This window comes from Vipera ursinii, assembly GCF_947247035.1.
Source record: "Vipera ursinii genome assembly, chromosome: 1".
Lineage (NCBI taxonomy): Eukaryota > Metazoa > Chordata > Lepidosauria > Squamata > Viperidae > Vipera > Vipera ursinii.
The window spans coordinates 41,852,163-41,870,021 of NC_139512.1; the positions used below are offsets into that span (position 1 = coordinate 41,852,163).

At 38.7% G+C, this 17,859-nt stretch overlaps 1 protein-coding gene across 1 annotated transcript in view; it reads left to right on the forward strand.

The window, feature by feature from the left end:
• The window catches only part of FBLN5 (fibulin 5), a 60,441-nt gene that overhangs the window by 11,574 nt on the left and 31,008 nt on the right, over positions 1 to 17,859 (forward strand). Inside the window, exon 4 of the mRNA XM_083379495.1 lies at positions 1,284 to 1,532. Within this exon, the coding sequence (XP_083235621.1) occupies positions 1,284 to 1,532 (249 nt within the window). The remainder of the gene's footprint in view (positions 1 to 1,283; positions 1,533 to 17,859) is intronic.

Consider the following 17,859-nt stretch of genomic DNA (forward strand, 5'->3'; position numbering starts at 1 on the left):
CCAAAGACAGATGAATTCCATTATACGTAACTTAGCATGATGGGTGAAGTCAAGTATAATGCGAAGGCTTTTGTTGGAGGAAAAGGTTGGAGAAGGTTTTCCCTGAATGCTCCTCCCACTACATTATTCTACTTCTGTCCTCCAACCATATGAGGATTGGAGGATCCCCCTCCGCAGCCCCCATGCAATAGCTTTTAAGCAGGGGTGTTCAAACTCTGCCCTTTTATGACTCATGGACTTCAACTCCCAGAATTCCTCAGCCAGCATGCCTGGCTGAGGAATTCTGGGAGTTGAAATCCATGAGTCATAAAAGGGCAGAGTTTGAAGACCCCTGCTTTTAAGGGACATAGGGAATTGCAATAAAGGGGAAGGCCATGTGAAAACTATAGCTTCATTTTAATGCCTTTCCCTATGAAGCACTCTGTAAATTGAGATTAACAGCCTGGATAATACCACTGTATCTGAGTTTTGCTTGGAAAATAACAACTTTAAACCATAATATTTAGGAAACAGTCTAACAGTATTGGGAGTAAGACCCATTGGACACGCATGGCATTGTTCTGAATATCAATTTAATGGATATATTACCAAACTTTAAAATCAACAACTGACTGAGCTTTTATATATTTATTACAGGCATTCCTCGACTTACAACAGTTCTTTTAGTGACCATTCAAAGTTACAACTGCACTGAAAAAAGTGACTTATGATGGTTTTTCACACTTATATGGCCATGTGATCAAAATTCAGAAGCTTGGCAACTGGTTCATATTTATGACGGTTGCAGTGTCCCAGGATCATGTAATCAACTTTTGCAAACTTCTGACCAGCAAAATCAATGGGGAAGCCAGATTCACTTAACAACCGTGGCAAGAAAAGTTGTAAAATGGGGCAAACCTCACTTAAGAAATGACTCCCTTAGCAACATACATAAGTTGAGGACTACCCATATTTGTGCCCATTCTATTTATTTGGTTCGATTTATTTGTTTGAAATTAGTGGTTTTTGGTCCTTGCTGTTTACGTGCATTTCATTTGAGGGGGTAGGGATGGATATTATTAAAAATCAGTCTATGTCTGTAAACTTCTCCTTTTCTTAAATTATCTCAAAAAGAAATTTACACTGAACTATTAAATTTGAAATTGAAAAGCAGGATAAATAATTTATGATGTGATTAAAAGTCAATACATTAATTAGTTGACTGAACAACAAGTGATTAATCAGACACAAACTATCAATCAGCAGAGAGCTAAGTTAACATTTCCATTTCTGGATTATTTCAGATATTGATGAATGCCGCACTATTGCTGAGGCCTGTAGAGGAGACATGGTGTGTGTCAACCAAAATGGCGGCTATTTATGCGTCCCACGAACAAATCCTATCCAGCGATCCCCATATATGAATCCTTACATACCTAGTCTGTACCCACCGCCTCCAGTCCCAGCTCCTGCTCCAAATTATCCTAATGTTGGAAGAACGCCTCCCATTTGTCGGTTTGGGTATCGAATGAATGAAAATAACCAGTGTGTAGGTAAATAGCAAGATGTTTCATTTGTGACTGTCATGTACAGATTTTTAGCGTATCACAATTTGCTATCTGAATTGTTTGTGTGTGTGAGAGAGAGAGAGGAGTGAGACAGAGCGAGAGAGGGAGGGAGAGAGGGACAAAACAAGAGTATACGTAATCCTCGACTTATAACCGTTCATTGAGTGACCATTTGAAGTTACAACAGCAATGAAAAAAGTGAATTATGACCATTTTTCACAACATACGATCAAATGTCTCACTTAGCAACATACATTTTGGGCTCATTTGTGGTCGTTAGTCAAGGAATACCTGTATACATTGGTCCATTGGTTTCATGACTGAATAGCGAAACTCTGGTGAAAGGCCCAGGCAGCATTTTCCTGCTTTATTGTGCCTTGTTTATCTTTCAATGGCCTCTGTACCACCTTTGAATTGCTGATTATGTCAAAACAAGACATTTATCATGGTGAAATGTTTGTTTTGTTGACTTTTCTTTTGAACTAGTACCTTGCACATGAGGTAGGTAGGTTCATGCTGATGATTCTGACTGCCAGCTGTTTGAACCATCTAATGGGGGATAAATAGTGAATATATCTCATTCATGTACCAACTATTTTTATTAGGAAATAACAGGCTTCAGACTATAACTGTGCTGTTTTCTTTCAAACTTCTTTGTGATTTGTTGCTTTAACAGCTGTTTGTTTGGACATTGCTGTTTCTTTACAGGTAGCCCTTGTTTAGCAACCACAATTGCCATTGGCAACTTGGTCATTAAGCAACATGGTCACTAAATGAAACTACAAATGTGCTTATGGTTTTAATTCACATTTTTTTTTGGTTTATAGATCTACAAAGTTTATAAATGCAAAGATTTGTCATGAAATTGCATTTTCATCTTCTTTGTAAGTGCAAATGGACACTAAATGAGGCATTCACTAAATGAAAACTACCTGTAACATGCTTCATAGTTGTGGTACAATCCGTTTTGTTTGGGGGATCCTGCTCAGGGAAGGTGCACATTTCTTATCCAGGCAATTTCAACTGAAAGAGTATTCTATCCATTTTGTAAAACTGACTATAGCATCATACCTGTGACCTCTCCAAGCTTTATTGTTTGAAGATTACTGTGGTCAAAATATTAGCTAAATATCATCTTTGGCTAATTCAAAAAAGTCACTCTTTTTTCTTAAATATATATAATATATATACATATAAAATAACAACTGTAAACTGCTTCTGTGCTAGGAATTCAGCATGGACATTATGCCTAGCTAAAAAGAAATCAATCAGTTGTTATAACTACTTGGTTCTGGATATGTTAGTTTGCAGAATTGTGGTTTCTCCATGTATACAAAGAAAAGTAGAAGGGTGATGCAAAATTAGTCCCAGAACAGACTCAATATCAAAGAATCAGTGAAGTGAAAAGAAAACAATATGACTCACTAAGCTAAGGAATAAGGGAAAGATCAAAGGTAATTAGAATAATCTAGACAGCTTCACCAAATTGACAAGTCATATTCCATTAAAAAATATACAAAAACATTTAGCTACTTACTCATACACGAAGTCTGATGGGTGAAACTCTCTTTTTACATCCTGTAACAGACATCTTGACCAATACAAACTTTAGAAATTCCCATGAGATGAGAATGCACCCACAATCAACCTATGTCCCAATCCTTTTGACTTCTCTCTCTTAAACTTAATTTTGCTGTTTTCATTTATACCCTTTTTCAAGAAAAAAGGCAAATGCAATGAAGAAATTGAGTTATTTTATATTCTATTTTTGTTCTTGGGAACAATGGTTTGTTGGGCTAGGGCCTGCTTTAGTGCCTGCTTCTGAGAAAGATTGGATTGGATTTCAATAACACAAACAGATATACACATAGACAAACACCAGAGTTACAAGTGAGAATCCTACTTAAAGGTCGATCTCCTTCAAGTCAAACCTTACCCTTGCTGACTTCATGGACTCTCTCATGAAGCTTTCTTGGCAATGTTATTAACATGGTTTGCCACTGTCTTCTTCTAAGATGATTTTTGATATTCCCATCTATGGTAATCTACAACTCTGGCATTTCTTGGTAGTGTGTTATTCAGGTATTAACCAGGTCTGATCTTGTATAACTTCTGAGTCCAGAAAAATACAACTTGTTGACACATGAATAATTAGTAAGCATCAACACACACATCCTAGGCAGGCAGCAGGATAATATCTCCCAGATACTTCTTTGCAGTTTTTAAATATATTTCTTAAAAGAAAGAATATGATTATATCCAGGATATATATTATTTTGAAACTTCTTAATTCCTAGTGGAAGTAGATTATATTTCTGAAGCAAAACACAGTGTCATATTTAGACCAATATTTTTGTTTTGGCTATTTCCATATTTAATCTATTTAATCATGTAGTCCCTGAAGCTCTAGACTGCTTAGCCATAATAATCTTTTTGGCGAAAGAATTCAGTTTAGTAACCACCTTTATTCTTTTTATTCTTTCACTATAATTTCTAAACTAAAAAATTTCCTTCATCCCATCCCATAATTTTCTCCTTCATACTGATTTGGCAATCTTTGTTCAGTATTGCTAGAAATCTTTCTTTCTTTCTTTCTCTTTCTTTCTTTCTTTCTTTCTTTCTTTCTTTCTTTCTTTCTTTCTTTCTTTCTTTCTCTTTCTTTCTTTCTTTCTTTCTTTCTTTCTTTCTTTCTTTCTCTCTCTCTCTCTCTCTCTCTCTCTCTCTCTCTCTCTCTCTCTCTTTCTTTCTCATTTCCATCGTTAGTCTTCATTCTGGCTAAAATGCTTAGTAAACGGTTGATTTAAAAGGCCGGTGCAGTACATAGTAACAAGGGTAGAGAACAGAGGAAGTGAAAAAGAAGAAATAAGTCCATTGTATATTCCACATATTGCCAATTTTTTCTGCTTTTACCAGGAAAAAACCTATAGGAGACTTCTGGTAATTTTGTAATACCTGTTTATTTACAAGTGTACAAAAATGGCACAGAGGAGAGACCCATAAACAAAGAGACGGTCCTGTTTTTTAAAGTATCCAATCTTCAAACAGCAACATTCCCTTGGAACCTCAGGTCCTTATTGCTCTTGGAATACAAAATTCAGGCTTATTTATCAATATTTAAATTTGTTAAGCATTTTAATGTACCCTTTTTCACCTAGGTAAGATTTGATAGCTGGCAGTCCTCAGACATGAATTGACTGGACAACAGTAAACTGGAAATAGGACAGTTGCACTGAAAAATTTCAGCTGTATAAAGAAAATCCAAATTGCATGCTGGCAACTAAAAAAAAAGGTTACACATCCTACACAACCTAAATATAATCTTCCTAAAATACAGGAACCCTGATTGTAGGCTGTTTGGCCAGATACCTATCCTTGTATGCCATTGCAGGTGACTGCCTTTCCCTGTGAAATAAGTTTGGTGCATTAAATGCGATGTATGTCATGGCAGGTACCATGTCTTCTCATATAAAGATTGATGGAAAGCAATCAAGTTGAGCAATTGCCTGGTAATCTTTCCCCAATTATTGTCCTTGCTTCTTTGGAACAGCCCTAACCTTTCAAAACTTAGTGTGGCTAAGTTAAAAAGTGCACATATAAAGGATTCCCCTCTCCTTTAGTTTTAAGTTCACACTCCTCACATATCTCTCTAGGTCCCCTTGGAGATCTTTCTAGTTTGGGATGGTGATTCCCTGGCCAAAATTAGCCGTCCCAATTTTTTAACCCGTCTACATCAGTATTCTTAGCGCTTCATGGTTTTTAGTTTCTTTTCTTATTCTTTCTCACAATCAGCCTTTGGATTCAGACATCCTATTTTTACAGATGTGGAATTGAAGCTGAGGCATAACGTTTTTTCCCACCCAATGAGTCCATTTTTATGAGCTGGAATTTCAACTACTAATTCAAGTTCCAAATGTAACACCCTGTCCTTTGGCTCTTCTCTTTTTTCATTTGTTTTTCATTCCTGATTGTTCATCTGGGACTAGAGGCACTAAATTTTAATGTGTGTTGTCCCTATTCTTAATCATTTTTAGGATGTTTTTCAGTGTTGAAAGCACTGAAAAAGCACCTTCTAGTTCCAAATCACAGATGTATTAATTTTTTTAACAGTTTCTTGGCTTTTCTTTTGCTTACAGCTCTCCATTAGTTTTATTCACTTGTATAAATGTGTAGTGAAGAGTTGGTTTCTCATGACATTAAATTTCATAACGGAAAGCCAGTTTTTCTTTCATTGGACAACACAGTCCCCACAATGCAGTGAGAGACTTCCTGTCATTTAGGCAGGTTCATCATAGTAAGAGCCGGTCTGAACTGGAAAAAATTGATTCTCCAGACATGAAGAATTCAATTATATATTATACTTTTGTTCTACTCTTCTTTCTGAGAGATTAGAAGAGTCTTCATTTTGCATATTGTCTTTACAAAAATCCTGAGAAAAATGTTAGACTAAAGCCTGAAGCCCAAAGTTTTATTTCATTAAAATCTAGATTTGCTCCAACCCTTCCATTGTAGCAAATGGACTTGATTCTCATGTATATGATTTAGAGTGATGTGAATGAACCTCAGAATCGTTTACTTCTTTCTCTTTCTTCACCAGCCTGGCTTTGCAATTTACCATGGTTAAAAATATGAAAAACAAGAGCAATGGGTTTTTCTTTCTTCTGACTTTACCCAAGGACAAAAAAGAACAGGGAGCTATTTTAGCTGGTGCTTAATTTAAGATTATGCCTAAATGAAGCAAGTAGCTCTTTCATTTGTTCTTTATTCGCTTTTTCAAACCTCTTACCTGGCTTTTCTTTCGTTGCAGTATTCATTTCTCTCTCTCATTTAGCACTGGCAAAACATGAAATTAATACAGGTTTTAATATTTCCAATCTATTTTAATATTATTTAGGATAGTAACCATTTCAAGTGCTGAATAAAAAAGCATATAAGAAACAATTAAATTACATTGTCCATTAGTAACCTTTTTGTTATGTGCCATGGGATAATTGAGACAAAAAAATCTGTACAGTGCACCAAAAGCTTTTACACATGTATTTATGGCCTTGGATTAAGTTGAAGAAGTGACAGATAGTCCTCAATTTACAACAATGGTTTGAGGTTATGACGGTCTTGGGAAAAGTTGCGACCATTGCACCATCCCTCACGGTCATGTGATTGCAATATCTCTGGGGTACATCTTCTGTCAAACTCTGAGAGAAAAGAGCTTGCAATGGTGGCTGCTCCAAGCTGCTAGTTTGGGTATTTTCCATGTTACTCTCCACTATGGAAACTTTCTTGAAATCTCCACATGGCTTCTGTCATGTTGAAATAGTCTTCAGTCTTCTGGAAAATCGTGCTGTCTTAGCTTTGATATAGCATCAAGAGATGGCAGCACTCGTATTGACACATCAGACTGATTGCTATTCTTGGCTCCTATGTTTCTTGGTTCAGATTTATTTGTTCTCTTCATTTTGATTCCAGATATAAATCTGGCTGCATTCCTATGCCACAGTCAAGATGTTTGGCCAAAATATATAGAAATATAAATTCATTCATCAACATTTGCAGATTAGCCAGACAACATTTTCAGATTTAAAGGGCACAGGGTTGGTCAAGACTGCTATAAGGAAAGGCAGATATTGCTTTAATATCTTGTCTTAAGAACAAACGTATTTTTGCTTTTTAGAAACATAAATGCAGCATTTTGCCTTGTGGACTTTTAATATATCTGACCTACTTTTTTGCCAATTCATACAGTTATATTTCCTTCACTGAGCCTCTTTTCACATTATATTTGTGAATATATATATATATATATATATATATATATATATATATATATATATATATATATATATATATGTATATGTATATATATATGTGTAAATTACTAACAAAGAATTAAAGGGAAACTGAAATGCATTTCTGACTCATTAGTCGTCATCAGCCAGCCATACCCTTCTGAGATTCGAACCATGGGCTGATTGCATATGAGGCAGTGTTATTTGCCTCTAAGCCACAAGGTCTCTCTCGCTCTGTTAGCTTTTTTTTCTGCAAGGGAAGATATGTTTCAAATGTTAACTCTTTAGATTACCTTGCTAGGCCCCAAACATGGGGCAAATCTTTATTTCCTGTTTTCAGCCTATCTTGAAGGCTATCGAACAGGCAGTAGTCACACCGGACAATTCCTATATTTGTGTAAATTACTAACAAAGAATTAAAGGGAAACTGAAATGCATTTCTGACTCATTAGTCGTCATCAGCCAGCCATACCCTTCTGAGATTCGAACCATGGGCTGATTGCATATGAGGCAGTGTTATTTGCCTCTAAGCCACAAGGTCTCTCTCGCTCTGTTAGCTTTTTTTTCTGCAAGGGAAGATATGTTTCAAATGTTAACTCTTTAGATTACCTTGCTAGGCCCCAAACATGGGGCAAATCTTTATTTCCTGTTTTCAGCCTATCTTGAAGGCTATCGAACAGGCAGTAGTCACACCGGACAATTCCTATATTTGTGTAAATTACTAACAAAGAATTAAAGGGAAACTGAAATGCATTTCTGACTCATTAGTCGTCATCAGCCAGCCATACCCTTCTGAGATTCGAACCATGGGCTGATTGCATATGAGGCAGTGTTATTTGCCTCTAAGCCACAAGGTCTCTCTCGCTCTGTTAGCTTTTTTTTTCTGCAAGGGAAGATATGTTTCAAATGTTAACTCTTTAGATTACCTTGCTAGGCCCCAAACATGGGGCAAATCTTTATTTCCTGTTTTCAGCCTATCTTGAAGGCTATCGAACAGGCAGTAGTCACACCGGACAATTCCTATATTTGTGTAAATTACTAACAAAGAATTAAAGGGAAACTGAAATGCATTTCTGACTCATTAGTCGTCATCAGCCAGCCATACCCTTCTGAGATTCGAACCATGGGCTGATTGCATATGAGGCAGTGTTATTTGCCTCTAAGCCACAAGGTCTCTCTCGCTCTGTTAGCTTTTTTTTCTGCAAGGGAAGATATGTTTCAAATGTTAACTCTTTAGATTACCTTGCTAGGCCCCAAACATGGGGCAAATCTTTATTTCCTGTTTTCAGCCTATCTTGAAGGCTATCGAACAGGCAGTAGTCACACCGGACAATTCCTATATTTGTGTAAATTACTAACAAAGAATTAAAGGGAAACTGAAATGCATTTCTGACTCATTAGTCGTCATCAGCCAGCCATACCCTTCTGAGATTCGAACCATGGGCTGATTGCATATGAGGCAGTGTTATTTGCCTCTAAGCCACAAGGTCTCTCTCGCTCTGTTAGCTTTTTTTTCTGCAAGGGAAGATATGTTTCAAATGTTAACTCTTTAGATTACCTTGCTAGGCCCCAAACATGGGGCAAATCTTTATTTCCTGTTTTCAGCCTATCTTGAAGGCTATCGAACAGGCAGTAGTCACACCGGACAATTCCTATATTTGTGTAAATTACTAACAAAGAATTAAAGGGAAACTGAAATGCATTTCTGACTCATTAGTCGTCATCAGCCAGCCATACCCTTCTGAGATTCGAACCATGGGCTGATTGCATATGAGGCAGTGTTATTTGCCTCTAAGCCACAAGGTCTCTCTCGCTCTGTTAGCTTTTTTTCTGCAAGGGAAGATATGTTTCAAATGTTAACTCTTTAGATTACCTTGCTAGGCCCCAAACATGGGGCAAATCTTTATTTCCTGTTTTCAGCCTATCTTGAAGGCTATCGAACAGGCAGTAGTCACACCGGACAATTCCTATATTTGTGTAAATTACTAACAAAGAATTAAAGGGAAACTGAAATGCATTTCTGACTCATTAGTCGTCATCAGCCAGCCATACCCTTCTGAGATTCGAACCATGGGCTGATTGCATATGAGGCAGTGTTATTTGCCTCTAAGCCACAAGGTCTCTCTCGCTCTGTTAGCTTTTTTTTCTGCAAGGGAAGATATGTTTCAAATGTTAACTCTTTAGATTACCTTGCTAGGCCCCAAACATGGGGCAAATCTTTATTTCCTGTTTTCAGCCTATCTTGAAGGCTATCGAACAGGCAGTAGTCACACCGGACAATTCCTATATTTGTGTAAATTACTAACAAAGAATTAAAGGGAAACTGAAATGCATTTCTGACTCATTAGTCGTCATCAGCCAGCCATACCCTTCTGAGATTCGAACCATGGGCTGATTGCATATGAGGCAGTGTTATTTGCCTCTAAGCCACAAGGTCTCTCTCGCTCTGTTAGCTTTTTTTTCTGCAAGGGAAGATATGTTTCAAATGTTAACTCTTTAGATTACCTTGCTAGGCCCCAAACATGGGGCAAATCTTTATTTCCTGTTTTCAGCCTATCTTGAAGGCTATCGAACAGGCAGTAGTCACACCGGACAATTCCTATATTTGTGTAAATTACTAACAAAGAATTAAAGGGAAACTGAAATGCATTTCTGACTCATTAGTCGTCATCAGCCAGCCATACCCTTCTGAGATTCGAACCATGGGCTGATTGCATATGAGGCAGTGTTATTTGCCTCTAAGCCACAAGGTCTCTCTCGCTCTGTTAGCTTTTTTTTCTGCAAGGGAAGATATGTTTCAAATGTTAACTCTTTAGATTACCTTGCTAGGCCCCAAACATGGGGCAAATCTTTATTTCCTGTTTTCAGCCTATCTTGAAGGCTATCGAACAGGCAGTAGTCACACCGGACAATTCCTATATTTGTGTAAATTACTAACAAAGAATTAAAGGGAAACTGAAATGCATTTCTGACTCATTAGTCGTCATCAGCCAGCCATACCCTTCTGAGATTCGAACCATGGGCTGATTGCATATGAGGCAGTGTTATTTGCCTCTAAGCCACAAGGTCTCTCTCGCTCTGTTAGCTTTTTTTTCTGCAAGGGAAGATATGTTTCAAATGTTAACTCTTTAGATTACCTTGCTAGGCCCCAAACATGGGGCAAATCTTTATTTCCTGTTTTCAGCCTATCTTGAAGGCTATCGAACAGGCAGTAGTCACACCGGACAATTCCTATATTTGTGTAAATTACTAACAAAGAATTAAAGGGAAACTGAAATGCATTTCTGACTCATTAGTCGTCATCAGCCAGCCATACCCTTCTGAGATTCGAACCATGGGCTGATTGCATATGAGGCAGTGTTATTTGCCTCTAAGCCACAAGGTCTCTCTCGCTCTGTTAGCTTTTTTTTCTGCAAGGGAAGATATGTTTCAAATGTTAACTCTTTAGATTACCTTGCTAGGCCCCAAACATGGGGCAAATCTTTATTTCCTGTTTTCAGCCTATCTTGAAGGCTATCGAACAGGCAGTAGTCACACCGGACAATTCCTATATTTGTGTAAATTACTAACAAAGAATTAAAGGGAAACTGAAATGCATTTCTGACTCATTAGTCGTCATCAGCCAGCCATACCCTTCTGAGATTCGAACCATGGGCTGATTGCATATGAGGCAGTGTTATTTGCCTCTAAGCCACAAGGTCTCTCTCGCTCTGTTAGCTTTTTTTTCTGCAAGGGAAGATATGTTTCAAATGTTAACTCTTTAGATTACCTTGCTAGGCCCCAAACATGGGGCAAATCTTTATTTCCTGTTTTCAGCCTATCTTGAAGGCTATCGAACAGGCAGTAGTCACACCGGACAATTCCTATATTTGTGTAAATTACTAACAAAGAATTAAAGGGAAACTGAAATGCATTTCTGACTCATTAGTCGTCATCAGCCAGCCATACCCTTCTGAGATTCGAACCATGGGCTGATTGCATATGAGGCAGTGTTATTTGCCTCTAAGCCACAAGGTCTCTCTCGCTCTGTTAGCTTTTTTTTCTGCAAGGGAAGATATGTTTCAAATGTTAACTCTTTAGATTACCTTGCTAGGCCCCAAACATGGGGCAAATCTTTATTTCCTGTTTTCAGCCTATCTTGAAGGCTATCGAACAGGCAGTAGTCACACCGGACAATTCCTATATTTGTGTAAATTACTAACAAAGAATTAAAGGGAAACTGAAATGCATTTCTGACTCATTAGTCGTCATCAGCCAGCCATACCCTTCTGAGATTCGAACCATGGGCTGATTGCATATGAGGCAGTGTTATTTGCCTCTAAGCCACAAGGTCTCTCTCGCTCTGTTAGCTTTTTTTTCTGCAAGGGAAGATATGTTTCAAATGTTAACTCTTTAGATTACCTTGCTAGGCCCCAAACATGGGGCAAATCTTTATTTCCTGTTTTCAGCCTATCTTGAAGGCTATCGAACAGGCAGTAGTCACACCGGACAATTCCTATATTTGTGTAAATTACTAACAAAGAATTAAAGGGAAACTGAAATGCATTTCTGACTCATTAGTCGTCATCAGCCAGCCATACCCTTCTGAGATTCGAACCATGGGCTGATTGCATATGAGGCAGTGTTATTTGCCTCTAAGCCACAAGGTCTCTCTCGCTCTGTTAGCTTTTTTTTCTGCAAGGGAAGATATGTTTCAAATGTTAACTCTTTAGATTACCTTGCTAGGCCCCAAACATGGGGCAAATCTTTATTTCCTGTTTTCAGCCTATCTTGAAGGCTATCGAACAGGCAGTAGTCACACCGGACAATTCCTATATTTGTGTAAATTACTAACAAAGAATTAAAGGGAAACTGAAATGCATTTCTGACTCATTAGTCGTCATCAGCCAGCCATACCCTTCTGAGATTCGAACCATGGGCTGATTGCATATGAGGCAGTGTTATTTGCCTCTAAGCCACAAGGTCTCTCTCGCTCTGTTAGCTTTTTTTTCTGCAAGGGAAGATATGTTTCAAATGTTAACTCTTTAGATTACCTTGCTAGGCCCCAAACATGGGGCAAATCTTTATTTCCTGTTTTCAGCCTATCTTGAAGGCTATCGAACAGGCAGTAGTCACACCGGACAATTCCTATATTTGTGTAAATTACTAACAAAGAATTAAAGGGAAACTGAAATGCATTTCTGACTCATTAGTCGTCATCAGCCAGCCATACCCTTCTGAGATTCGAACCATGGGCTGATTGCATATGAGGCAGTGTTATTTGCCTCTAAGCCACAAGGTCTCTCTCGCTCTGTTAGCTTTTTTTTCTGCAAGGGAAGATATGTTTCAAATGTTAACTCTTTAGATTACCTTGCTAGGCCCCAAACATGGGGCAAATCTTTATTTCCTGTTTTCAGCCTATCTTGAAGGCTATCGAACAGGCAGTAGTCACACCGGACAATTCCTATATTTGTGTAAATTACTAACAAAGAATTAAAGGGAAACTGAAATGCATTTCTGACTCATTAGTCGTCATCAGCCAGCCATACCCTTCTGAGATTCGAACCATGGGCTGATTGCATATGAGGCAGTGTTATTTGCCTCTAAGCCACAAGGTCTCTCTCGCTCTGTTAGCTTTTTTTTCTGCAAGGGAAGATATGTTTCAAATGTTAACTCTTTAGATTACCTTGCTAGGCCCCAAACATGGGGCAAATCTTTATTTCCTGTTTTCAGCCTATCTTGAAGGCTATCGAACAGGCAGTAGTCACACCGGACAATTCCTATATTTGTGTAAATTACTAACAAAGAATTAAAGGGAAACTGAAATGCATTTCTGACTCATTAGTCGTCATCAGCCAGCCATACCCTTCTGAGATTCGAACAGAGCGAGAGAGACCTTGTGGCTTAGAGGCAAATAACACTGCCTCATATGCAATCAGCCCATGGTTCGAATCTCAGAAGGGTATGGCTGGCTGATGACGACTAATGAGTCAGAAATGCATTTCAGTTTCCCTTTAATTCTTTGTTAGTAATTTACACAAATATAGGAATTGTCCGGTGTGACTACTGCCTGTTCGATAGCCTTCAAGATAGGCTGAAAACAGGAAATAAAGATTTGCCCCATGTTTGGGGCCTAGCAAGGTAATCTAAAGAGTTAACATTTGAAACATATCTTCCCTTGCAGAAAAAAAAGCTAACAGAGCGAGAGAGACCTTGTGGCTTAGAGGCAAATAACACTGCCTCATATGCAATCAGCCCATGGTTCGAATCTCAGAAGGGTATGGCTGGCTGATGACGACTAATGAGTCAGAAATGCATTTCAGTTTCCCTTTAATTCTTTGTTAGTAATTTACACAAATATAGGAATTGTCCGGTGTGACTACTGCCTGTTCGATAGCCTTCAAGATAGGCTGAAAACAGGAAATAAAGATTTGCCCCATGTTTGGGGCCTAGCAAGGTAATCTAAAGAGTTAACATTTGAAACATATCTTCCCTTGCAGAAAAAAAAGCTAACAGAGCGAGAGAGACCTTGTGGCTTAGAGGCAAATAACACTGCCTCATATGCAATCAGCCCATGGTTCGAATCTCAGAAGGGTATGGCTGGCTGATGACGACTAATGAGTCAGAAATGCATTTCAGTTTCCCTTTAATTCTTTGTTAGTAATTTACACAAATATAGGAATTGTCCGGTGTGACTACTGCCTGTTCGATAGCCTTCAAGATAGGCTGAAAACAGGAAATAAAGATTTGCCCCATGTTTGGGGCCTAGCAAGGTAATCTAAAGAGTTAACATTTGAAACATATCTTCCCTTGCAGAAAAAAAAGCTAACAGAGCGAGAGAGACCTTGTGGCTTAGAGGCAAATAACACTGCCTCATATGCAATCAGCCCATGGTTCGAATCTCAGAAGGGTATGGCTGGCTGATGACGACTAATGAGTCAGAAATGCATTTCAGTTTCCCTTTAATTCTTTGTTAGTAATTTACACAAATATAGGAATTGTCCGGTGTGACTACTGCCTGTTCGATAGCCTTCAAGATAGGCTGAAAACAGGAAATAAAGATTTGCCCCATGTTTGGGGCCTAGCAAGGTAATCTAAAGAGTTAACATTTGAAACATATCTTCCCTTGCAGAAAAAAAAGCTAACAGAGCGAGAGAGACCTTGTGGCTTAGAGGCAAATAACACTGCCTCATATGCAATCAGCCCATGGTTCGAATCTCAGAAGGGTATGGCTGGCTGATGACGACTAATGAGTCAGAAATGCATTTCAGTTTCCCTTTAATTCTTTGTTAGTAATTTACACAAATATAGGAATTGTCCGGTGTGACTACTGCCTGTTCGATAGCCTTCAAGATAGGCTGAAAACAGGAAATAAAGATTTGCCCCATGTTTGGGGCCTAGCAAGGTAATCTAAAGAGTTAACATTTGAAACATATCTTCCCTTGCAGAAAAAAAAGCTAACAGAGCGAGAGAGACCTTGTGGCTTAGAGGCAAATAACACTGCCTCATATGCAATCAGCCCATGGTTCGAATCTCAGAAGGGTATGGCTGGCTGATGACGACTAATGAGTCAGAAATGCATTTCAGTTTCCCTTTAATTCTTTGTTAGTAATTTACACAAATATAGGAATTGTCCGGTGTGACTACTGCCTGTTCGATAGCCTTCAAGATAGGCTGAAAACAGGAAATAAAGATTTGCCCCATGTTTGGGGCCTAGCAAGGTAATCTAAAGAGTTAACATTTGAAACATATCTTCCCTTGCAGAAAAAAAAGCTAACAGAGCGAGAGAGACCTTGTGGCTTAGAGGCAAATAACACTGCCTCATATGCAATCAGCCCATGGTTCGAATCTCAGAAGGGTATGGCTGGCTGATGACGACTAATGAGTCAGAAATGCATTTCAGTTTCCCTTTAATTCTTTGTTAGTAATTTACACAAATATAGGAATTGTCCGGTGTGACTACTGCCTGTTCGATAGCCTTCAAGATAGGCTGAAAACAGGAAATAAAGATTTGCCCCATGTTTGGGGCCTAGCAAGGTAATCTAAAGAGTTAACATTTGAAACATATCTTCCCTTGCAGAAAAAAAGCTAACAGAGCGAGAGAGACCTTGTGGCTTAGAGGCAAATAACACTGCCTCATATGCAATCAGCCCATGGTTCGAATCTCAGAAGGGTATGGCTGGCTGATGACGACTAATGAGTCAGAAATGCATTTCAGTTTCCCTTTAATTCTTTGTTAGTAATTTACACAAATATAGGAATTGTCCGGTGTGACTACTGCCTGTTCGATAGCCTTCAAGATAGGCTGAAAACAGGAAATAAAGATTTGCCCCATGTTTGGGGCCTAGCAAGGTAATCTAAAGAGTTAACATTTGAAACATATCTTCCCTTGCAGAAAAAAAAGCTAACAGAGCGAGAGAGACCTTGTGGCTTAGAGGCAAATAACACTGCCTCATATGCAATCAGCCCATGGTTCGAATCTCAGAAGGGTATGGCTGGCTGATGACGACTAATGAGTCAGAAATGCATTTCAGTTTCCCTTTAATTCTTTGTTAGTAATTTACACAAATATAGGAATTGTCCGGTGTGACTACTGCCTGTTCGATAGCCTTCAAGATAGGCTGAAAACAGGAAATAAAGATTTGCCCCATGTTTGGGGCCTAGCAAGGTAATCTAAAGAGTTAACATTTGAAACATATCTTCCCTTGCAGAAAAAAAAGCTAACAGAGCGAGAGAGACCTTGTGGCTTAGAGGCAAATAACACTGCCTCATATGCAATCAGCCCATGGTTCGAATCTCAGAAGGGTATGGCTGGCTGATGACGACTAATGAGTCAGAAATGCATTTCAGTTTCCCTTTAATTCTTTGTTAGTAATTTACACAAATATAGGAATTGTCCGGTGTGACTACTGCCTGTTCGATAGCCTTCAAGATAGGCTGAAAACAGGAAATAAAGATTTGCCCCATGTTTGGGGCCTAGCAAGGTAATCTAAAGAGTTAACATTTGAAACATATCTTCCCTTGCAGAAAAAAAAGCTAACAGAGCGAGAGAGACCTTGTGGCTTAGAGGCAAATAACACTGCCTCATATGCAATCAGCCCATGGTTCGAATCTCAGAAGGGTATGGCTGGCTGATGACGACTAATGAGTCAGAAATGCATTTCAGTTTCCCTTTAATTCTTTGTTAGTAATTTACACAAATATAGGAATTGTCCGGTGTGACTACTGCCTGTTCGATAGCCTTCAAGATAGGCTGAAAACAGGAAATAAAGATTTGCCCCATGTTTGGGGCCTAGCAAGGTAATCTAAAGAGTTAACATTTGAAACATATCTTCCCTTGCAGAAAAAAAAGCTAACAGAGCGAGAGAGACCTTGTGGCTTAGAGGCAAATAACACTGCCTCATATGCAATCAGCCCATGGTTCGAATCTCAGAAGGGTATGGCTGGCTGATGACGACTAATGAGTCAGAAATGCATTTCAGTTTCCCTTTAATTCTTTGTTAGTAATTTACACAAATATAGGAATTGTCCGGTGTGACTACTGCCTGTTCGATAGCCTTCAAGATAGGCTGAAAACAGGAAATAAAGATTTGCCCCATGTTTGGGGCCTAGCAAGGTAATCTAAAGAGTTAACATTTGAAACATATCTTCCCTTGCAGAAAAAAAAGCTAACAGAGCGAGAGAGACCTTGTGGCTTAGAGGCAAATAACACTGCCTCATATGCAATCAGCCCATGGTTCGAATCTCAGAAGGGTATGGCTGGCTGATGACGACTAATGAGTCAGAAATGCATTTCAGTTTCCCTTTAATTCTTTGTTAGTAATTTACACAAATATAGGAATTGTCCGGTGTGACTACTGCCTGTTCGATAGCCTTCAAGATAGGCTGAAAACAGGAAATAAAGATTTGCCCCATGTTTGGGGCCTAGCAAGGTAATCTAAAGAGTTAACATTTGAAACATATCTTCCCTTGCAGAAAAAAAAAAGCTAACAGAGCGAGAGAGACCTTGTGGCTTAGAGGCAAATAACACTGCCTCATATGCAATCAGCCCATGGTTCGAATCTCAGAAGGGTATGGCTGGCTGATGACGACTAATGAGTCAGAAATGCATTTCAGTTTCCCTTTAATTCTTTGTTAGTAATTTACACAAATATAGGAATTGTCCGGTGTGACTACTGCCTGTTCGATAGCCTTCAAGATAGGCTGAAAACAGGAAATAAAGATTTGCCCCATGTTTGGGGCCTAGCAAGGTAATCTAAAGAGTTAACATTTGAAACATATCTTCCCTTGCAGAAAAAAAAAGCTAACAGAGCGAGAGAGACCTTGTGGCTTAGAGGCAAATAACACTGCCTCATATGCAATCAGCCCATGGTTCGAATCTCAGAAGGGTATGGCTGGCTGATGACGACTAATGAGTCAGAAATGCATTTCAGTTTCCCTTTAATTCTTTGTTAGTAATTTACACAAATATAGGAATTGTCCGGTGTGACTACTGCCTGTTCGATAGCCTTCAAGATAGGCTGAAAACAGGAAATAAAGATTTGCCCCAT